The sequence below is a fragment of the Taudactylus pleione genome, unplaced genomic scaffold (genome assembly GCF_031769625.1).
Source record: "Taudactylus pleione unplaced genomic scaffold, aTauple2 ptg000462l, whole genome shotgun sequence".
NCBI classification, from domain to species: domain Eukaryota; kingdom Metazoa; phylum Chordata; class Amphibia; order Anura; family Myobatrachidae; genus Taudactylus; species Taudactylus pleione.
This window is the reverse complement of record NW_028284864.1, coordinates 747591-771842: the sequence shown is the minus strand read 5'-3', so window position 1 is coordinate 771842 and position 24252 is coordinate 747591. Positions and strand designations below refer to the sequence as shown.

Below are 24252 nucleotides of genomic sequence, written 5' to 3'. Positions count from 1 at the left end.
TAAAATGACACTCTTGTGTCAGGGTTTCTAAACCATGGTCGGTGTGAAATATTGATCCTTTAATCATCGCTTTCAATTTAAAGCTCCATATTATTTTAGTGAAGGTTTAATAATAGCCCGTGTGATTATATTGCCCAAAAAAAAAAAAGTATAAAGTTGCATACACACACGATTTTTTGAACGATTATTGTTAAACGATATCGTTTAACGATAATCATTTGAAAAAATTGTTCACTTTCTGAGTCAAACGATGAACGATTATCGTTCATGCGCGTTCACGTTTGTAGTTTGTAGTTCAGTCAGACTTGTCAACTGAACGATTTTCATTAAGGGAATATGCAAAAATCGTTTGTAGTTCAAAAAAATCGTTCATTACACTTTAAAAAATCTGACAGATAATCTGACAGAAAATCGTTCATAAAATTGTTCATAAAATCGTTGGTAACAAAATCGTTGTGTGTGTATGCAGCTTAAGAAATAATCTGATACTTTTCGGGCATGCCCATCAACCCAGTTTCAGGTTACACCCAGTTGTTTGCATGAGCAGTCGTCTGCCAACCTAACTAATAAGGCCAAATGTGATTCTGTAACATGGCAATCAATCCGTCTAGCTTGGGTACCCACGTGAGTGGCTAAATTGAAACATAACCTATCATTTACCACTCAACTGGTGACAGAATCAGCCCGTGTGACACCAGCATAACACTACCACAAGCCTGTTATTACCTGGCACAGTCATTGTGTGCAGAAGAACATTCAGCTTCTGGAGTCTCCTATAAAAGACATATTGCCCTGTCCTATAGTTATTACTATGGCGGGATATTTCCCTATTTTTAAAAGAATTACACAGTACCCACAATTATACAGTACCCAATGCATGTTAAGGACCCGCTGCATTTTTTTAATCCACAATGTACCTTTTTTTTTTTATCCATCTCTCTACTTAATCACACTTGTGTCAAAAATAGCTCCTAGGTTACATTTGCTGACTGTATAATTGCAAAAGGCTTTGTTGGGCAACTGTGCCTGCAAAATGCTGGTTTGCTTAGATTTAGCTGTGTGGCTATATCAGCGTTCTATAATTATAATTCCTACATAGTGCCCTGTGCCCCCTGATAAATCCTGGTCCCCGTCACTTGCTAACTTTGCCTTCCGTCTAATCCAGTCTCTTATTCCTGATGGTCACTGAGCTAATTACTGACATTACAAGGGTCTATTAAATGCTCAGTGATGGATCTAGTGCCTGTTATTATTGACCTGATAGGTAGGCAATGGATTACCTCAAATGTCCTCTGACACTACAAGAGAAAAGCATCTGAATAGCGTACCATCTTAAGTTCCTCATTGCCTCTCAAAAAACTGGGGCTCTGCCATGTTAAACACTCCAGTGTGTCTGTAGTCAGCACACTATGGGACACAGTAGGGAGCCAAGGAATTTGCAGACTAATTGCAATCCTGGCTTGGTTTTCCCTGCTATCTGTAATCAGGTGTTACCTGAGCTTTTCAGCTCAATGCCTTATCACACTGGATCCATTTACTTCTGGCTTCTGCACAGCTGAGATTAATGTAATGTCAGTCGAGCAGGACACACGCTGGGCTCTCCCGACACTCACTGTGCCCTTGTCTGCGGTCTTTGCTGCCTGACACAGCGAGCTGCCAAAGTAAGGTGTGCCAGAGTGCCCAACATGCAAAGATGCCATGTGGCTATCCGCAGCTGCCTGGAATACATCTGAGTGATGAGGGGCACTCCTGGTTTCCATGTGTAAAATAATGACCCATATATTCATGCATCCAGAATCCTGACTGCAAGTGCAGGGATCCAACACAAAAGCGTTTGCTCGATATATCAGAAATCTAGTGGTGTGTGCATTCTTTGCTAATGTGTGTAGGTTTTATTTATAGTATAAATTTTATACCCACCACCGAACTGTTCCATTAAGCCGAATGCAATTTGTCAACACACACATTACCGTGCCAGCCCGGATTATTTCTTCCTGAGCCCGCTGTACAGTATTTTTATGCTTCACGCTTTCCAATACTGATACACTTCAATTTTATTTATACACCTGCACCTTGTCCCCTGTTTGTATGAAGCCTGACTGGGAAATTGTTGTATTTGTGCAGCCTCTGAATGGATCCCCGCAATGCAAGGCCTGACTGAAAGGACATCTACTGTGATCCGAGACCTGCCCACTGGGGAGAGACTGACCTTCAGGGTCCGGGCATTTAACCTGGCAGGACCCAGTGAGCCATGCACCATGAAGGAGCCTGTGACCATCCGAGAGATCATGCGTGAGTGCAGCAGGGGCCCTAACCTATATTGGAGGCACAGACCACAGTTTGCAATGCAGATTAGTACAGAATGCAAACAACATGATGTCATTACATGTCACGAAAAAAAACTATTTATAGCGCAGAGAGATGTTTCAACTGCAAGTACGGTGTCCATTAACGTATCCTGTTTCCAAATTGGGAGCTCAGTCATACAAACACTTGTCTGATGCTCGGTCTTGTGGCGTTTCCCATCTTCATTTTTTAAAAGATAAAATACCAATATAAGGTCACCTCTTACATTTACTAAATACATTGTTTCATCACTTTGATTTCTTTCTTTGTTTTTAACCCTAAATTTACATCACATTGGTTTTTGTTTTTTTTGGTGAACCTGGTGTACGGTACAGCTCTGCTGTTCTCTATGCATTGGAAGCAGCTTTATCCAGAGAGCACACATAGCAAACGCTAGATAATAAAGCAAAATATACTTTATATTTGCCCAAGGTCATGTACAAGCCCATAGTTCCACATATTACACAGCGCTAGACAGAGTATAGTCATTCACATCATATTGCAGACAATGCTGGAGCTTTCAAACTATAATACCTATCTAGGGTTTCTATGAGATCTTTCAGGCCCCTAAACTAGGGGGAGTGGCCAAGGGTGGGGGTGTGGTAATGGTAATGACCCATAGTGAATATCAATGCCACTTGAGGGGCATGGACACTCCATGTTGGGGATGTGGCTTCTGCTTCCTGGCAGGCATGGAGCTCCCTACAGGCCCAGGTTAAGGATGCTCCCATTTTACAATTAGCCTCGTTTTCCATATGTTAATGGCTATAAAAAACAAACAAAGCTTAAACACTCAGCTAGTGTCACAGTCAGGGCAATGCCACTGTTGCCGTGTATCACAGTCTGGGCTTAATACATGGGCATTGAACAAAAACAACCAGGTTTTGACTTTTAAAAAAATGACCACTTAAAATACAGCTGCTAAAAGCGCTGATACCTCCAGCTGCCTGCAACTCGCAGCCTATTACATATACCCCGCCGCAATGATGGGATGCTAAGTGCTCGCTTGTCAGAGCGCACGTCTGTGTACAGTGCATAATCTTACATTGGGGCTGATTGTGAATCGCAAGTGGCTGTAGCTGGTGGCAGCTGGGGAACCTGATTTACTACTTTATGCTAATGCCAGGATCCATGCAACTAATGCCAGGGATCGTGGGTTTGCAATCAGAAAGTGGTGCTGCCCATTAATCTTATGCCAGCCGTCGCAACTGTCATCATTAGCATCTGCCTTTGCTCCAGCCCATCCTAGGTGCAACAGATCCGTCAGACACAGTCTTCCCTGCCCCGTACACACATCACCCAGTACCAGCCCTGAAACGCCCTATTTCAAGGAAAGGCAGATCCGGCTAAGTTGCGTTTGACTCCGGATAGGACGGACACTTGCAGAAAATGTGTAAATTTGCATGCGCGCATGTGCTGTAGGCAAAGACTCGCCATTTGCATCCGTGATCAGAGATCCGTGCGAAACAGAATCAGCCCCAGTATGCGTAGAAGAGACTCTCTCTCTATGCTTAGCCGACGCACGTTACCGGTGATTTGAATGCCTGATGTTGGTGACCCTGTGTGCGTATAGCCGTATAATAACCTAAACTCTGATTAATACCAACATTCTAACCATATCATTTTTCTTCAGAACGGCCAAAGATCTGGCTCCCACGTTACCTGAGACAGAAGTTTCTGAAGAGAGTCGGTGAGACAGTGAACATTGTCATACCCTTCCAGGTACTATATGAGTGTGCAGCTGTGCAATTATACACGTCACCTGCAGGGGTGGTTTTCATGTAGGGTTGACAACTAGGCTACAGTTATACAATTAAGGGGGAGATGTACTAAGCTCTAGAAAGTGATATTACGGGCTGTGTTTGAAAAATGACAGTTAGGAGCTGATTGGTTGATAGTTTATCACTTTCCAGAGCTTAGTACATCTGCCCCTAAATCTTTTCAAGGTTTAGGGGTCTATTTACTAAGCAGTGTTAGGAGACAGAGTGAAAAGTAATAAGGTACCAGCCAATCAGCTCCCAACTGTTATTTTTCAAACACAGCCTGTGAGACGGCAGTTAGGAGCTGATTGGCTGGCACCATATCACTTTTCACTCTGTCTCTTAACACTGCTTAGTAAATAGACCCCTTAGTTTTGTAGGTTTTTTTTTTTTTTAAAGATACACTTCTATTTCTTATCAGAAATTCAGGCCTGAAAACGCCTGGGGGTATTTAAAGCCAATAATACAGACATAATGATCTGATACATAACTCCAAGGCGCAGGCAGATTTACTCTTCTGCTCATAAAAGAATCTGTAAACACAAAATATATATTTTTAATCTCTGTCCCATCTCCCTAAGGGGCCTATTCATTATAATTAAGTATCCAACTTGCTGCGCGTAGCAACAGGGAATACAAAAAGATCGGCGCAATTGCTTTGGTGCGGAGGCAGCTGATTCGGCTCTGACGTCTTAGTGCTCATGCGTGAACTTGCGTGTTCGACCAGTTTCCAACTTTTAGTGGAGGGAGCCGAACAGGTACAGAAGGATCCCTCCTCGCAACCCTGGACTCTATACCGGGTCTGGGAATCAACAACCTCTGGAGATGGCGAAGGTTCCCACTATCAAGCTCCGAAAACTTTGTATTTTCGGAGCTTGATAAATGTAGGTCCCCATATTATTGCATGGGGACTCCGGGCCAGATCGGTACTAACAGGTAAGCAGGAGATATCTGTGATGGTTCCTGCGTTACCTTTATCATGAATGGCAATTTCTACAAACGTAGGTGAAAAATTTAGATATTCACCTACTATTGAAGAAATGAAGGGATAATGAATAGACCCCCTGAGTAATGCAGGACTTCAGTGAGAAGCCCTGCTAATGTATTCTTGTTAGCGCACAACTACAGAGAGACCATATTTAGTAAGACACCCCAATGTGACAGTACGTACTAGTCTGATAAAGACCTGCATGTTTACTAGTCCAGTCCAAGATGGGCATTATACTGCTGAGGGAGAATGCAGAACTGTATTATAGAAGGAGGGAATATATTATATTTATAGCGTCTGAGCATGAAAAAATTATATTTGTTCTGGACTAAGGGCCTGATTCAGACCCGCTTGCAAGTGGGTCGATGGTGGGGCACGCGTGGCGTGCGCAAGCCCTGGAGCGAGTGAGAAATTCACTCGCTCCAGGGCTCGCTACAAATGGGGCAGCTGTCGATGTTGATCAACAGCTCGCCCCGTTTTGTAGGCCGGGAGGGGGGTGGCTGGCCAAGCGGAGGCGTTCCCGAAGGAAAGCCTGCCGTTTGAGGGCGGCCCTACTGACATCACTCGTGATGTCAGTAGTGAGCTTCCTGCTCTATTATAGCAGGAAGCCCACTGGGGCTTGCGGAATGAGACCCTACCACAAGGGAATGCAGGTGAGGAGCCCCATCTAAATCCATTATGATGACCCTGCTGAATGCACAGAAACACTGTCACTGCCAGACCTAATGTACTGTATATATAACCCACCAGTTCAACTCACTGGTCACGTTAATTGATTTAAAGGACTTCTGAGCTTCCCCCCCTTTTTTCCAAGTAAAATGGTTTGGACGGGAAGCAGATTGCTGCAAATCATGCTTCTGAGTTGGGAGCGGGACCAATACGATGTGATTCTAATGGAGAGGAGCGCCCCGGCCCAGCAACAGTCAGCTGCATATCCTGTCCGGACTGCTCCTGCATGGGAGAAATGAAATGTAGGCTAGTATAACTGACTGCTACCGAGGCAGCCTCTGCAATGCAGACTTTCCTGCAACCTATGGCAATAACTACTTATAGTGGGTCATACTGTGATAACACTTTACAATATGGAGTATCGTATGTGCAGGCAATGGCATGGAAATCACAAACTTCGTAAATCTATATTAATGGGATTGCCTTTAAATAACCTACTCTAAAAGGGTGGTAGGATAGGTGGGTGTGGATTGAAAGATCTACAATAAAAAGGTAGACAATGTCTAGATAGACACCAGATGTTAGACACTCAAAAGGTCGACAGGGACAAAAGGTCGACACGCTAATAGTTGACATGCAAGAAGGTCGACAGGTACAAATGGTTGACAGGGTCAAAAGGTCGACAAAACATGGTTGACACATTTTTTTTTTCTAACCCTAATCTTCACCCTGGCCATCGGGGTAGGTGTCTGACCCCAACCGTCCCTTTGAGTGCCTAACCCTCCGATAAGTTCCTAACCCTCCTGGTGCCTAACCCTAACCTTCGAGGTAAGTGCATAACTCTAACCCCCCGGTAAGTTCCTAACCCCCCAAAAAACAACCATGTGTCGATCATTTCTGTGTCAACATTTTGACCCTGTCGACCATTTGTACCTGGCGACCTTCTTACATGTTGACCTTTAGTGTGTCGACATTTTGTCCCTGTTGACCTATTGACTAACATCTGGTGTCAATCTAGACATTGTCGACCTTTTTACTGTAGATCTTTAGACCGGATCCCAGATAGGCAATATCATTTTAAGTAAAGAACCCTTTTAACTCACTTGACTTTAGCAGGAATGCGTTGGCTAAATACCAGTATTACGAACCAGGTGGCAGTATATGGAGATCAATTTAAGCAGTAGGTCGTCGGTTCGGGAATGTGTTGGGAATTATTTAAAAAGAAGAATCATTATGAAGCCAGGGTCGGACTCGCCCACAGGGGTACAGGGGAAATCCCCGGTGGGCCCTACTGCCTGAGGGCCCCACCCCCTCCTCTAGGGGTGAAGCAGGGTCATAGATGAACTTGGGTGCTTGATTTGTTTCTATGGAAACTACATTAAGATTAACCCTCCTGCCAATCAAAGTGGGTGGTGCTGACACACCCCAGTCTCCTTTTTTATAAAGGGGCCCTGTTCTTGCATTTCCTCTCTAATGGATGGCCAGGTCCATCTGTTGTGGCTAGCCACACCCTCTAGCCACACCCCATCGTATTTCCTGGGGGGCCCTTCATGCCCCAGTCCGACACTGAATGAAGCTGAGGACAATTTCATTTGGAGGATCGTATATGGAATTTCTATGTTAAGCTGCAGATACCCAATGATGTGACTAATATAAGCCTGTCTAATCACAGAGGGGGGAAATGAGGGAAGGGAATGTATGGTAGGGGTGGTGAAGAAGACATTTTTGGAGATGTCGATAGAATGCTATAACAGGGATGGAGAGGCAGCTCAGGGCCAGGGCAGGGGATAAATTTAGGATCTTGTGTTGATATGAACTGTAATAAGATATGTGGCTAAGTGCGTACAGTAACTAAGGCAGGGGTCAGTTTTTGTATTACAATTATTAAATGGATACAGACAGAACTAAAGGGAGATGTATTAAAGCCTGAGAGAGAGATACAGTGAAGCAACCAATCAGCTTCTGTCATTTCAAATACTGTGCTAGATAAATGACAGTTAAAAGCTGATTGGTTGCTTTGCGCAACTTTTTCACATTATCTCTCTCCAATGCTTGATACATCGCCCCTTAAAATCATAAATAGACATTGTGGTTAGGGTGTCTGTAGTGGATGTAATAAAGTCACAATATAGTAGACTGTTATGTTATAGTGAGTCTGGAACTTGTACCATTACCACTTACAGATCCTGTAACAAGAGTGCTGATCTTATGCTGGACACAGAGCCTATGTACTATCGGCTCATCCCGTCCCTATCAGCTCATCCCGTCCCTTCTCTGCAGCTCAGAGGCCCAAAAGGTGTGAGCCGGCTGGTGTCCACCCCCCTTATCCCACGCTTATGCTGTTCAGCACCATTGCCCAATTTAACTATAAGGAAGTTGCAAGAAACCACTATTATTTTAATCAACGATATATTTACTTGAATGTTACACATTTTGGGGTATTTACGTAATGGTTATGCAGTTTTGTATCATTATCTAGCAGATTTTATTTATTAATTGATATTTGGTGCTGTTTTTAACAATCTCCGTCAACAAATGACATAATTCAAAAGCTGCTGTTCTTGCAATGCACCAGTGTGTTGCAGTAATACTATATAATCTATATTGATCAGGATTGCCTCTGCCGTTGTGTGTATCTGCATCTAATAATATGTGTAGGTTTATAATACAGTAACATGGAAAATGTAATTCCTCTGAATAGCGCTGAAGCAAGTTCACGCCCCCCCCCCCCCTTCTCTCAGCGCCCCTGTTTTATATTCTGTACCTAAGAGTGTAAATGGTTACTTTGCAACTAGTCCTAATTTCGTATTATACTCTGTGTAGGAGGTGATAGAATTCCACATGTTGGGGATTCACTAAGCCTTGGAGAGATTTATAGTGGAGAGGGATAAAGTACCAACCAAACAGCTCCGAAGTGTCATTTTTCAAACACAACCTGAAAAATGAGTTTGAACCTGCTTTGTCGGTACTTTACTTTCTAGACTTTATCTCTCTCTAAGCCTTGATACATCTCCCCCTGTTATGTTTACCTTATAGTTAGGTTGTGTATAGCTGTAACTAATACTCTGTGTCCATCTTTACCTTCATTATCAGTATATGCAGTAACAAGTACTCCTTCTCTGGGTTGCAGGGAAAACCTCGCCCTGTTGTCACCTGGCTGAAGGACGGGCAGCCTATTGACCCAAAACAGATCGGCATCCGGAACAGTGAAGCCGACACCATTTTGTTCATCAGATCAGCCGAGAGGCACCACTCTGGAGAATACCAGGTTAAAATCCAGATTGAGAATTGCGAGGACACAGCCACCATCCATATCCAGATTGTAGGTACGTGGCAGTGACCAAGGAAAACCGGGATAGGAACCAACCATTTATAGGCTTCATGAGTTTGGAATGTGATCCTATGAGTAATGTTGTTTTACAGACAAGCCCAGCGCTCCCCAGAACTTGAAGATTGTGGAAATATGGGGATTCAATGTGGCCTTAGAGTGGTCTCCACCCCAGGATGACGGAAATGCAGAGATTTCAGGCTACACCGTCCAAAAGGCCGACAAAAAGACCATGGTGAGTTGTGAGAATTAGCTAATAGGAATCTAGAGCCATTTCAAACAAACATGTATTCTACATATCTGTTAAGGAACTTAGGCCCTCATTCAGAGCCGTACGCTCTGAGCAGAGCGCACGCTCTGAATGAGGGCCGGGCTCCATGAAAATGGAGCGTCCTTCTGGACGCTCGTATAGCTGTGGGTCACCACCCACAGGCTATACGAGCGTGCATTTTGATGGCCGCGATGGTCGAGACCATCGAAATTGCGAGCCGGAGCCTGCGGTTGAGGTTTTCAACCGCAAGCTCCGGAGTGATATTGGCTGTATCAGAGCCAAAATCACTCCCACTGACATCACTAGTGATGTCAGTGGGCCGGCTTTTGACGGGAGGCGTTCCCGTGGGAACGCCCCCGTCAGGGAGGCACGCCCCCGGCACGCCTACCAAAGGGGGCGTGCTGTCAATCAACATTGACAGCACGCCCCCTTTGATCGGACACAACGAGCGAAGGACTTTCCTTCGCTAGTCGCGTCTGGCGCATGCGCACGACGGAGCTCCCTCCGTCGTGCGCATGCTCAGTCCAGAACATCGACCCACTTGCGAGCGGACAGCCGCTCGCGAGTGGGTCTGAATCAGGCCCTTAGGCCCTCATTCAGACCCACTCGCTATTTGCGTTCGTTCGTTCAAAAACAAGGGGTGGCTATTCAAGTGATCCGTTCGCACATTGCAGTCTGTTCACACCTCTAAGTCTGAACGAGCGAGCAAAACATACGCTCTTTTATTTCTTAAAAACGCCCCCTGGCCGCTCGCACCATACGTCATGTCCGCTATTTATTAGATTAATCGAGTACATCGAACAGGATATGAACTGCTCGCTATTCTTGTGGTTGGTTTTTTCAACCGCTATTTTGCGAGCAGTTCTGAGTTAAAAAAAACCAAGTGACGTGGTCATTGACACTGCTGTATTAATTATGCACACCCATAAAACGCCCGTTTTGACCTTTAAGCACGCCTGCGTTCTGATCTCCACTCCCCGTTTTCAAGCACCTTCTCCTGTTACCACCCACATACGCCTCATTCTGTCACTCAAAATAGCAAGCACTCGCTATATTGCGTACAAACGATTTTCGGTCGCACTGACTGGTTCGCGCATGCGTACTAAAAACCGTACGCATGCGCTGTTGTGCGAACATCGCTCGGAACGAGCGTACTGCCGCTAGCGAGTGGCTCTGAATGAGGGCCTTAATTAGGACTCAGATCAGCACCTGCTCTTGTGCTTTCCACTTTATCACTCAATCCTACCAGTAATCATTGAGACACAGCATAGGAATAGATATAAAACTCACTGCTCCTTGCTCACTGTCTACCCCATCTGTGTCACTCTTATCTGTCTGCCCCTCCCCCTTAGATTGCAAGCTCTCACGAGCAGGGCCCTCTTCCCTAAGGTGCTTCTCCTTCCCTTACTTACACTATATTATACTTCCTGCAACGGCACCTAACCTTTGGTTGCTGCCGCCCTGCTTCTTATTTGAGTGTTGCGATCACAGAGACAGCAATGTTTATAAACCTTGTCCTGCATTGGTTTGTACTGTAAGTCACTGGTTTCTTGTTTTGCTCATTTTTAAGGCGCTGCGGAACCCCTGTGGCGCCATAAAAATAAAGTATAATAATAATAAATCCAGGACTGGGTAATGGCTTTGAAGTGTACTCAGCGCTACAGGAACATTTTGGGACTAGTGGCGAGTGGGTACTACGTCAGTCTTTGTAACTTATCTTGCGTGAATATGGTCGGTGTATGACCAGAACAGGGGGCCGTACGCATCTGCGCCCGTTTAGATTGGCCACGTACGCCTGCATGCACCTGGAGAGACGGGACAGGCCTACGACAAGTGCAGTAATACTGTATTGGCGCAACTGCAAATGGATGCAGACCAGGAAAAAGACACCTGGGAAAGCTGCATTATTAGTGGGTGGTAATTATGACATCACTGGCACTAGCGAACTACTTGTCATTGGCTGTTTGCAAATGTTCTGCTGATGCTGACTGGGGATTTGTTTGTCACTATGATATATATTATGCTCCTGGGGTCATGTTTGTACACGAGACAAGGAGTTGTCTGCTGTATTACGTAACGTTTTCCAATTGCCCCGCTCATTCATTCACTGGATGCCGAAGGGTAACACCGTTCAACCTATCTATGGAGCAGGAGGGATGAGGAATGTCAATGTCTCTTTAGACAAATTGACGCCATGAGGGTGAAGGGTTTATACATATTCCAATATAAAAGATGCAATAATGTGGAGGTGCTGCCATTACTGAGGGTGCAAGGATCACTCTAGTGGGCGTTATGTTGGCTTATAAGCATTTTCTCTCCTACCTTTTTGTCACAGGAATGGTTCACAGTCTATGAACATTATAGACGCCTAAACTGCGTAGTGTCTGATCTGATCATTGGGAACGAGTACTTCTTCCGAGTGTTCACCAGCAACATGTGTGGCCTTAGCGAGAAGCCTGGAACATCCAAGAACAGCGCATATATACAGAAAGCCGGTAAGGAGGTGTCTTTAGACAGGCTGATAACCTTGATCAGGAAGCTGTATAAAGCTGTAACAAAGATTACAAAAACTGAATGGGCTTTGAGCAGTATTTTAAGATATATGTAAACAATTAATTCTAATCAGAAAACTATTTATATTGCACACATTTATTAGAAGACAGTTCCCGTTCCATAGGCGCACACACTGCATAAATGCTGTAAGAACTCTTCTGTTCTTAGATCCATAATATTACTTGGACATCAATCAACATGTCTATCTATAGTGTTCTGTACTGTTCTCTACAGCCATGAGAATGACACAAGTATTGGTTTCACAAAGTCTGCTGTTTTAGTTTTTATAATGGTAATTTCCATATACTCCAGAATGTCATGAAGAGTGATCATATGAATTGCAATTAATTGCAAAGTCCCTATTTTCCATGACAATGATCTTTATCCCAAAAACAACATTTCCACTGCATTTCAGCCCTGCCACAAAAAACGGACCAGCTGACATCATGTCAGTGATTCTCTCGTTAACACAGGTGACAGTGTTGATGAGGACAAGGCTGGAGATCACTCTGTCATGCTGATTGAGTTAGAATAACAGACTGGAAGCTTTAAAAGGAGGGTGGTGCTTGAAAGCATAGTTCTTCCTCTGTTAACCATGGTTACCTGCAAGAAAACACATGCAGTCTTCATTGCTTTGCACAAAAACGGCTTCACAGGCAATGATATTGCTGCTAGTAAGAATGCACCTACAGTAAATCAACCATTTATCGGATCATAAAGAACTTCAAGTAGAGAGGTTCAATAGTTGTGAAGAAGGCTACAGGGCGCCCAAGAACGTCCAGTAAGTGCCAGGAACGTCTCCTAAAGTTGATCCGCCTGCGGGATCAGGGCACCACCAGTGCAGAGCTTGCTCAGGAAAGGCAGCAGGCAGGTGTGAGTGCATCTGCACGCACACTGAGTCGAAGACTTTTGTAGGATGGCCTGGTATCAAGAAGGGCAGCAAAGAAGCCACTTCTCTCCTGGAAAAACATCAGGGACAGACTGATTTTCTGCAAGAGGTACAGAAATCTGCTGAGGACTGGGGTAAAGTTATTTTCTCTGATGAATCCCCTTTCAGATTGTTTGGGGCATCTGGAAAAACGCTTGTCTGGAGAAAGAAAGGTGAGCGCTACCATCAGTCCTGTGTCATGAAAAAACAGTAAAGTATCCTGAGACCATTCATGTATGGGTTTGCTTCTCAGCCAAGGGAGTGGGCTCACTCACAATATTCCCTAAGAATACAGCGATGAATAAAGAATGGTACCAAAACATCCTCCAAAAGCAACTTCTCCCAACCATCCAAGAACAGTTTGGTGATGAACAATGCCTTTTCTAGCATGATGGAGCACCTTGCCATAAGGCAAAAGTGATAATGAAGTGGCTCGGGGAACAAAACATCAAAATTTTGGGTCCATGGCCAGGAAACTCCCCAGAACTTAATCCCATTGAGAACTTGTGGTCAATCCTCAAGAGGTGGGTGGACAAACAAAAACCCACAAATTCTGACAAACTCCAAGCATTGATTAGGCAAGAATGGGCGGCCATCAGTCAGTATGTTGCCCAGAAGTTGATTGACAGCATGCCAGGGCGAAGTGCAGAGGTCTTGAAAAAGAAGGGTCAACACTGCAAATATTGACTCTTTGCATAAACTTAATGTAATTGTCAATAAAAACCTTTGACACTTATGAAATGCTTGTAATGTTACTTCAAGATACCATAGTAACAATAACATCTGACAAAAAAAGGTCTAAAAACACTGAAGCAGCAGACTTTGTGAAAACCAAAACTTGTGTCATTCTCAAACCTTTCGGCCATGGCTGTAGCTTATAGCAAGTTACCACTATAATGGTTTTATATGCTAAGAATGAGCCCTGCTTATTGACTTTGATCTCTGAGTTTATTATGTCTCTCTCACTCTTTTTCTGTTTTGAGAAATGCTGTTGATCTTGATTATACATATCATCTACTTTATTTTTCGATTGTACAATGTGAATTGTGACACTGTTGAAGAAAGCATACAATTTTTGTGTCATTTTCCAAAGTTCCTTTCTGAAATAAAAATAAATGTAGTAGATATATATGTATAGAGAAAGAGAGAGAGAGAAAGAGAGAGAGAGAGAGAGAGAGAGAGAGAGAGAGGTATGCGTACATATATTTTCATGGAGAAACCTTATATGTCAATCAATCCAGATATTTGTTTCCTCTTTTCTTATATCTAAAAATATACAGTTTTTTAATTGGCTTCCAACAAAAATTATTGTGTGTGTGTGTGTGTGTGTGTGTGCGCGCGCGCGCATTGTGGTGGGAATATAGAGTGTAAGCTCCACTGGGGCAGGGACTGATGTGAATGACCAAATATTCTCTGTAAAGCGCTGCGGAATATGTGTGCGCTATATAAATAACTGGTAATAATAATAATAAAGTCTTAGGGGTATATTTACTAAAGTGTCTCCAGAATGTTGTCTGAATGTCCAAGGGGTTCATTTACTAACCGTCGGTTTTGAAATAGACTCAAAACTGACGGTTAAAGACAGGTATCAACGTTGGATTGCAGTCTAAAAAACTGGCATTGGTTTTGACTGCCATTAAAATCCGACATTGTTACCTATCGGATTTCAAGCCAGCAGCAAATCCGCAGTCAATCTGGTGCGGAGGTGAGGGTCTGCACAGGTCACTATCACTAGGATCTGTGCAGGCTTCGTTAGCTTGAAATTTAAATAAAGGGTTAAAAATTTGAAAAACAAATGTGTGGGGTCCCCAAACTAAATCAATAATCAGCCCTGGACCTCTCAGCCTTGGTTCATATGGGAAAATAGGGGGAAAAACGGTGTGGGTTCCCCGTTCTCCAATAATCAGCACCAGGCTGAACCATCCGGGGAGATAGCAGGCACACATTATGGGGTCCCCCGGCTATAACGGCAACCATCCCAGAATTACTTGGAAAATGGAGTCGTCCCCCTCCCCAAGAACACCCAGCCCCAGGGCTATTCCCCACACCCCTGGTGGCTGTGGGTGCGGAGTTAATGGTTAAATAATAGATAACAATATTGTTTGTTACAGGTGGACTACAAGTCCCAACAAATCTGCCTTCGGCATGATGGCGGGGCAGGTTATGGATTTAGGAAAGGACCCCAAGAATTTTTTATCCAATTTTAACTCTTTTTAACCATTTAAATATGGTGCTTCTCCCAAACTCGTCTGCCAAAGGCAGGTCTATTGTTTGGGTGGGTTTGCTGTCATTAGTCGGCTTGCAAAACCGACTTGTTCAAAAGTCGGCTTGTAAATCGCCCTAAAACCCAAAACTGACCTCAGTAAATATACCCCCGGGGGCTGTTGCAACCAGTGTTAGATTATGGGCATACAGTAGGTATAAATAGGGAGACAATTCTTCCTATACACATGAGAGCGGCAAATTAGTTTTTTAATGCAAGTTATTTGCTAATATGTACAAAAATTTTCATTTGCATTGTGGTCTTATTTGGGAAGACCTTAAAAGTAGTGTGGATTTGGGACATAAATTATATATTGCTAAGTAACCAATAAACATGTAGATTTGGACACCTACATATGAATGGCTGAATGTTTTATGTGTAACTCTAGTACTAATATTTGCTTTTTCCTTCAGGCACTGCCTATAAACCCCCCAATTACAAGGAGCATGATTTTGTGGAGGCTCCTAAATTCACTCATCAAGTAGTGAGTCGCTCTGTAGTAGCTGGATACAACGCAACCCTCAGCTGTTCTGTACGCGGGACACCCAAGGTATATGTTCCGCTATATTTACATATATGCCTTAATAATTATGGGCTTAGGTAATAATATCATTCAATGGGTGCAAATGTCCTGTAACCTATAGCAACCATGACAACTAGAATCTGATTGGTTGATATATGTTTTAGCTGACTTGTATTAAGTATTTTTTCAATACATATTAAGTTGTTGTTTTTTATGTGGGCTTTATGTACAAATTATGACCTGCACATTTGCATAAAATAAGAAAACATCCATGTGTATTTATACAAGTTCCAGTTTGCTTCTAAATGTAGATGTCAAAATTTAAGACCTACTCTCCCGGAACTTCTGGAATTTTTCGGGTGGTCCCCTGGGCTCCCAGAAGAGTGGGTAGCCATTTTCGCATTCCACCCACTTCCTAGTGAAGTGGGCAGGATGAGGAGAATAATGCCGGATATTGGGTGTCCATGGGGAAGGGGGTGGGGCAAATATGATGTGATGCGTCGTTAGGCCACGCCTCTTCTTAGCAGAAGCACGATTCACAGCATTTTGCCCCAGTATACAAATAGAAGCTTACATTGATGATGATGCAGATGGAAAGATAGATAGATAGATAGATAGATAGATAGATAGATAGATAGATAGATAGATAGATAGATATGAGAGTGATATATATGGGATAGATATGAGAGTGATAGATATGAGAGAGAGAGATATGAGAGATAGATAGATAGATAGATAGATAGATAGATAGATAGATAGATAGATAGATAGATAGATAGATAGATAGATAGATAGATATGAGAGTGATAGATATGAGAGATAGATAGATAGGAGAGTGATAGATATGGGATAGATATGAGAGTGATAGATATGAGAGTGATAGATATGAGAGATAGATATGACATAGATAGATAGGAGAGTGATAGATATGGGATAGATATGAGAGTTATAGATATGAGAGATAGATAGATAGATATGAGATAAATAGATAGATAGATATGAGAAAATAGATAGATAGATAGATAGATAGATAGATAGATAGATAGATAGATAGATAGATATGAAATAGATATAGATATGAGAGAGATATGAGATAGATAGATATTAGATAGATAGATAGATAGATAGATAGATAGATAGATAGATAGATAGGTAGGTAGATAGATATGAGCTAGATAGATAAGATAGATGGACAGATATGAGGTAGATAGATATGAGATAGATAGAGAGATATGATAGATAGATAGATAGATAGATAGATAGATAGATATGAGAGAGATAGATATGAGAGATAGATAGATAGATATGAGAGAGAAATGAGAGAGAGATATGAGATAGATGGATATGAGAGTGATAGATATGAGAGTGATAGATATGAGAGATAGATAGATAGATAGATAGATAGATAGATAGATATGAGATAGATAGAGAGATATGATAGATAGATAGATAGATAGATAGATAGATAGATAGATAGATAGATAGATAGATAGATATGAGATAGGTAGATAGATATGAGATAGGTAGGTAGATAGATAGATAGATAGATAGATAGATAGATAGATAAAGCAGGCAATGGACAGTGACTGCTAATCATACTGTAACATGTCTTCTTGTTTTCTAGCCTAGAATTACTTGGTACAAGAATAAGATGGACCTGTCCGGGGAGGCTCGGTACCGCGCTTTCAGTAAGCAGGGTGTACTCACTCTGGAGCTGAGGAAGCCCAGTTCCTTTGATGGGGGTGTGTACATGTGCAGAGCAGTGAATGAGCACGGCGTCGCAGAGACTGAATGCAGGCTGGATGTTCGAGGTGAGTGGCAGAAATGTACAAGCAATCTACCCTTCCGTTCTGTCTCATCTGTTTTCTGCTTTGTCTCATCTGTTTACCCAACATCATGTTTAAATAAATCTTAGGTTTACAGGTACACAGCGACGGGTGGTGTAACATTCACTCGTCTCCATTGTAAAACAAATGTAAAAAATGTTGCTCTATTTTAAAAAGGGGGAAATTCAGTAACTGTCGGTGACCCGCCTGAATGCTCAGCTGTGCGCATATCCGCCAGGTGCGGTACCTCTGACATCGCAAGTTTTCCTGCGCAACTGATATGGGGCGGGAGGGAAAACTGGCAATATTGCTGGACACCATAAGCCTTCCAGACGGGCACATCGCCCCTATCCTGCCGAGGCCCATTCATCAATTATCATATTCTCAATGCCATCTGGGCACCCAAAATCACGTTACAGTATGCGATACTACCGCTGGCATGTACCAAATAGCACCTGCAGGGATGTGGCCGTCCCGTCGATGTGCTCGGAGTGAAGTGACCGCACCAGCGGTCTCTACACTCCTCTATCGGGAATCCTGCACATGTGCGGTCTACAGAGCACGCATGTGAGGCAGCCAGTGCTAATGCTCTATTCAGATGGCGTTAGCTGTGGGGGGCAAACTCCAGAATGCTTTCTGGCAACTTCACAACCCTGTTGTTGAAAATGGAGGGACAGCAGCTGATATTGGAGATATCTGCTTTGATCCCTCCAGAGTACATCTGGGTGTAATATGTGTGGGTATCCCCTGAAAATGTCTGTTTTCGGAGAATATGGTGGGTCCACGGCTAAATTATCCCTCACACATTTGTTTAACCGCACAGTGAAACCCCCCATTTATATAATTTACCTGGTTAATGAAAACCCCTTATATATGTTTATACCGTATATTCCTTATGTATATAAATTTACATTCAGTAAATAACAAAAAACAACAACCATGTATTCACCTGCAAGGCAGTAGTAAAATAAATGAAGTGAAAACTAAGACAGCAGATTATTGGTGCGCAGATCACCAATAATCAGGGCCGTAGAGAGCCGGCCTGGGAAGGGGGTGTGGTCTATATGCGGGAGGCGTGGCTGCTCTGCCTTAGAAAATAAAAATGAAAACCTATTTGCAGCACCGCAAAGTGGCGCTGGGAAGGGGGGCACTGTGAGTCCCTCAATTCAGCACAAATCCAGGAGGGGGCGTGAACAGTGTGATCATTCCCCCCCCACAGGCGGTGGAAAGGAGACAGCGAGCAGTCTCCCACTGCAGCCCAGCACACAGCAGCGTGTGCTGGGCTGCTGACAGGTAAGAGGGACGGGAGAGCGGCGTCATACCTGAGCCCCTCCAACAAACCCGGGTAATTAGTACCTGCTCCCCCCCTCTAGGCGCCTATGAGGATATTATGATACCATAAACATTGTTTATGTTTTGGTACCATAACTTGCCTTGGAGACAATGACGTAAGGCTTCTACGAGACCTCACACTTAACTGAATCTCACCTTGTTCTGAACAAAGGGCGTAGTATAGCCGGACATCCTGATGGGCTGGCGATATTTACGCAGTGAAACCGATGCTGCATCTTCGGACGCAGGCATCAGATCACGGAAGCCTGCAATGGGCGTCTTTTAAAACAATACTCCTCCTGTGGCTTTTGCGTACAGTATTTTAGCACTGCCGCTGCGTTGTTCCTTTAACGTCCACCTCTAAATCAACCACAAGATGCAATATCACTGTAAAAAAAAATTGATATCCTTAAAACCTGGACTGCCAAGGGCACTGGAGGTCTGTAGATGGAAACAAATATGCTTCTAATTGGGAGTGCGCATTAGAAAAATTCTGGTAGGGGTGTGATTTTAAGTTATAATACCCTATTGTTATACAATCAATAATAGTCTGAATAATATTTCCTATGTTTCCTTTGCAGTGCCCCAGTAAATAACTGTGATGGATGGTGGCAGGTAGGTTCAGTATCATTTCTCTGTGACCGTTTAGAAGGCTCTGTATAACAGATGGTATATATTTAACCTGCATAAAAAGCAGATATATAGAATTGCCCTGAGTGGTCGAACATGTGTGAATCTGTGGCCCACAGGGATGAGAGTCGGGATTGATGTGATATTGGTTAGACCTGCAGGACAATCTGGTTGCCTAGGGACCATACACAACTAATGTATATGTCATTGACCAGCTGCTGTAATGTAGCCCTGTACAGTACAATCCAGTTGTTCAGCGCAAGGGCCGAATGATGGTGTCTGTCAAATGTAAGCACACGTGTATGGGGCCACATTCCAAGTATGTATTTGCTAACTGGTTGGGCTGTAGTATACACATAACCCTTTAGCTGCTGTGGGTTTTTTCCACCCTTGTACTGAGGCCATTTTCCAACATTAGCGCCCGACACATTCCAACATCAATATTACTGATTTATTTATTATGCGTTACCCACACAAATTATACATTGCTGGTTTTTTTTTTTCAGGAGACTTTGCAATTTCAGAAAATACAATTAGGAGTAAATTTACTAAGATGGGAGTTCTATTTAGAAGTGATGTTGCCAGGTATTATCTTCTAGATGGTGCTAGATAAATGAGAAGTACAATCTGATTGGTTGCTATGGGCAACATCACTTTTAAATAGAACTCCCATCTTAGTAAATTTACCCCTTAATCTTTTTACTTATTCTATCGCGTAAAAAAAAATAAAAATAAATCTAATGGTTTTTTTAATTGAAATTTCAAGAAAGTCTAATAAACAGCACAAATCAATACTTTGTAGTTCTTGTTTTGCCAATAATGCACCTTTTCAAAATAGTAAATAGTAGGATTCTATGGGGCATATTCATTGGGTGCGTGAATAGCAAAAATCCTGCACCTGCAAAGTTTTTTCTGCAGCTGCGGGATTATTGCTATTCAATTAAGTGCGTGTTTTTTTTCAATTTAGAGCCCCGGGATGATTTTTTTCACACACCTCCAGAGCAAGTGTGATTTTTTTCCAATATCGTTGTTTTTTTGGGGGAAAATCACTGGGACTTGCTCTGGGCCCCCGGTGACAGCCCCCTGAGGACTAATTATTCAATTGGAAGTTTCCAAATAGCTTAATTAGTCCTTAATTACTTACTTTCTGCAGCGCTGTCTTCTGCATCTTCTTCTGCATCCAGCATCGGAAGCCGGGTCCTCTGCAGCAGGGCGAGTATGTCAGTGTGTGTGTGTGTGTATGAGTGTTGTGTGTGTCTGGCCCCCCACTATCTGTATTCCGCCCCCCCCCCTCCCCACCGGAATGGCCGCTGGGAGAACTATATCTCCCAGCAGCCCTTGCCCCTCCCACCAATCCCTGGAGCCTCCCAGCAGCTGGAGGGGAGGGGCTCCAGTGTGAAGATAGAGGGGAGGCCACCGGGCGCCATGGAGACCCCCGTGGCCAGGTAAGTGCCGAATATTTGTATTTTTTTTTAGAGCTGAAAACCCCGCGACCACTTTTTTTTATATTGGATACCGCAGGTATTGGGAGCGTGCATACCCGCGGTATTCCAAAATTGGGCGCGAGGGACGCTTGGTTTTTTTTTTTACCTCGCTAAACCTCACGCCCAACTGAATATGCCCCTATGTGTAAGTTTTGGGGGAAAAAAAACTATTTTTTTTTAAATGTTTGATGTCTGGAATTAAAGACTTCATATGTGTAGGAAGAATATGGCAGCCCAACAAGGCATACCAAAAACTAGGCAAACAATCGCATTAAATGAGGGAATACTTTACGAAGGAAACATGGCTCCAGCGTCTCAGTTACGGCGCCCATTCTAGGTGACCATAGACTCACTTAAGCAGTCAATGTTTGCCTGATCTGCGTCTGATCCTGCGTATGTGGACAGCTGCGATGGCGCAGGTGAGCGTCCCAGTACAAGGCCCGGCCGCTGCTACATTAGCATATTTTTGCACATCCACTGCAACGAAAATCACATCTGCGTGAGCATTAGCATACAGTTCTATATCAGGCCCAATGTATCCTTTCTTGCTTGGAATTTCTCCTAACAGTTGTCGATATTATAACATTGAGATTTTATGTGAGAAGCATCTGTCTGTCCTGTCTCCTTGGCATTAGAGCTACTGGCATCTGTCTGTCCTGTCTCCTGGGCATTAGAGCTACTGGCATCTGTCTGTCCTGTCTCCTTGGCATTAGAGCTACTGGCATTAGTTCATGGTTTTTGTAGCAAACTGCGTAACAAGAGTGGGCGTGCCCCCAGCATTGAGAGATTGCCAATCAGGGCTTGCTAGGGGGTGTGGCCGTATCATATTAGACATTTCCCTTAAATCCATTTATACATATCATACTTGCAAAATAGAGCTAAGTACCATTGTTATCCTAGCATTATATACAGCACAGTAGTCAACTTCAGCTGTTGACAGATTTATTGCTACTGTAAAAGGGCTAAATATACAGAACATTAAAGTGTATAAATAACCCATCCACACTCAGTGCATCACATTACAAATGAGCTGTATACCATTAAGACTGTGTCTGCCTGCTTATGAAGTGCTTTACAATGTAAAACTGCATCCTGTGGTTTTCGGGAGGCGCTTTTTTCTCTTGCCAGCGCAGCCGGGTACAGCTCTGTAGTACGTGGTGGTTTTCCATCACTCCTCCACTGTATTGTTATATACTGTCAGCCGTGCTCAGCTGAGTAGTGTTATTTATGCAGAGAGCACAAGTGTCAGCTCGGTGAGGGTCTAAGACTGAAACTGCTCTCTGGTTCTGACACTTACAGCCCTGGCTGACAACATTGATTTTATATGAGTGCTTTAGCGTAACAGGGCGCACTGCTGCCCTGTTACGGGGCTGAGAATCGGCACATGCACCAGCCTCATGCTCGGTGCAAGAGCTATGTCACTAAAAGGCTTCCTTCCCCATACACACCGCTCAGTATCGCACGGAGCATTTCATACACGCCCATCACATATCCACAACCCAGCGCAGTTCTGTGCGCTTTTATTATTGTCACCCCAAAAAAAGTCTCAGTTTATGTCTATGCACAAAGATCTGTCTAACTCAGAATTCGCCTCACAGTCAGGTGCAGTGGCGTAACAGGGCTCTGCGCAGCACCACCTAAAAATGTGACGACATAACGTCATGCATAGGGGGCTAATAAGGACGCTATGGGAAGGAGTCCCAGGTTGCAAAGATGGATCCTTTCAGATCCCTCCTCCCGAAGTCGAACACTGGGTGCGCAGTGATATTTGTATCCACAGCTGCACAGCGGTTGGATACTTAATTATCAGGGCCACCCAGTGCCCGAAAATGAATATGCCCCTAGATTACTTATCACAGTGTGCTATAGGAACAACAGCTCATGCAGGTGCTATCCGGGCCATCAGGAGATACATAGTCAAATATTGTCGGGAAAGGCAATAGTCAATCGGGATGTAGTCAAGTTGCCGGACGCCAGAATCCTAACGTGGACAGCCCAATTTGGGATTAAAGATAGTAGTCGAAATACCGATGCCTATCTCTATCCCGACACCCTGCACCCTAAATGAAGGTAAGTGGGGACAGGTTTGCGTTAGCCGTGTGAGGGGTGGTTAAGGGACCCCTGGGTGAGATTAGGGTTAGGCACCTCCCGGGGATGGTTAGGGTTAGGCTAGGGGAAGGGGGGTTAGGTAACCCCCAGGAGGGTTAGGTTTAGGGTGCGGGAAAGGGGGGTTAGGCACCACCAGGGGGAGGTTAGGGTTGGGCACCACTAAGGGAGGGTTGCAGGGGGGGGGGGGGCAGGGGAAGGTAAGGCTACTTACCAGCCCCAGTCGGGATGGAGAGTCTACGGTCTTTTGGTGGCAGTATTTGATCTGGTGGCTAATTAGCCACCCGCATTACATACCAATTCCAGTCAATCCATTACTAGTTGTAGTCAATCACTGCCCATCTACAATCAACAATTTATCAAAGGGTTTTCATGTAACAATGAGCGAAATGAGGAACAAGTGGCCTCACAGTATTTTATAAATAAGACCTTCTCGGTGAAATGTACGCTTGTGTGTTGCTCCAGAGCGCTCGGACATCTATTACTTCATTGTTGTGTTTCTTTACAGGTGATGGGATTGAAAGGAAGACTTTAGAACTGGAAAAGGTGCAATCTGTTGAAATTAGTAATCTAATAAACATAACTTAATTTACAGAAAAATAAAAAAGCCCAACTCGCTAGTGACATCTTCATCTCAACAGATTTCTTTGCACTCTCCGCAGCAATTCTTGGCTTCATATTCTACATAAGATACATCAACTTGGATTGTTCTAGATCATTTGTTTGTTTGTTTTCTAAACTATATGGAGGGATGGGAGAAATATGACTACTGTTTCCAGTCATATTGCGAAATACATTTTTGCCGTAATAAAATATGGAAGTGCTTAAAGGTATTTTTGAAGGTGAAATAAAGAATGCAGAATATTTTAAGAGCGTGCTTTAATTTGATGTATTTTTTGTCAGAAGTGGAAAGGCCATCTGCTAACAATGGTGTCACTACAGCCAGAGACATTGGACGAGCTCAAGTACTGGGGTGGTGTGGCTGCTGGAGGGGGCACAGCTAGGCTGCATCATGGAGCATTTCCTTATGGTGCACGCCACAGAGTGGGCGTGGTCATGGCATTGTTTAGAGGATGGTTAAGCCACCCCTGCACTTCCGGGCCGCTAAACAGATATGGGCTTGGGTACAATGTAAATGTGTGGAACTGTCCACTCTGGAAGCCCCTCTGTGCTCTCCTGAGTATGTGCTGGGGCTTGGGCACGAGCAGTGAAGACTAAGGGCCTGATTCAGACTAGCTCGCAAGC

General features: G+C 43.7%; 1 protein-coding gene across 1 annotated transcript in view; it reads left to right on the top strand.

Moving 5' to 3' along the window:
• Window positions 1-23877, top strand: part of MYBPC3 (myosin binding protein C3) — a 165698-nt gene extending 141821 nt beyond the window's left edge. Inside the window, exons 24-32 of the mRNA XM_088448639.1 lie at window positions 2125-2292; window positions 3980-4068; window positions 8894-9089; window positions 9187-9326; window positions 11698-11857; window positions 15520-15656; window positions 17254-17440; window positions 19369-19402; window positions 23516-23877. Coding sequence (XP_088304765.1) covers window positions 2125-2292; window positions 3980-4068; window positions 8894-9089; window positions 9187-9326; window positions 11698-11857; window positions 15520-15656; window positions 17254-17440; window positions 19369-19379 — 1088 coding nt within the window. The 3' untranslated portion in view covers window positions 19380-19402; window positions 23516-23877. The remainder of the gene's footprint in view (window positions 1-2124; window positions 2293-3979; window positions 4069-8893; window positions 9090-9186; window positions 9327-11697; window positions 11858-15519; window positions 15657-17253; window positions 17441-19368; window positions 19403-23515) is intronic.
• Window positions 23878-24252: the final 375 nt, after the last annotated feature.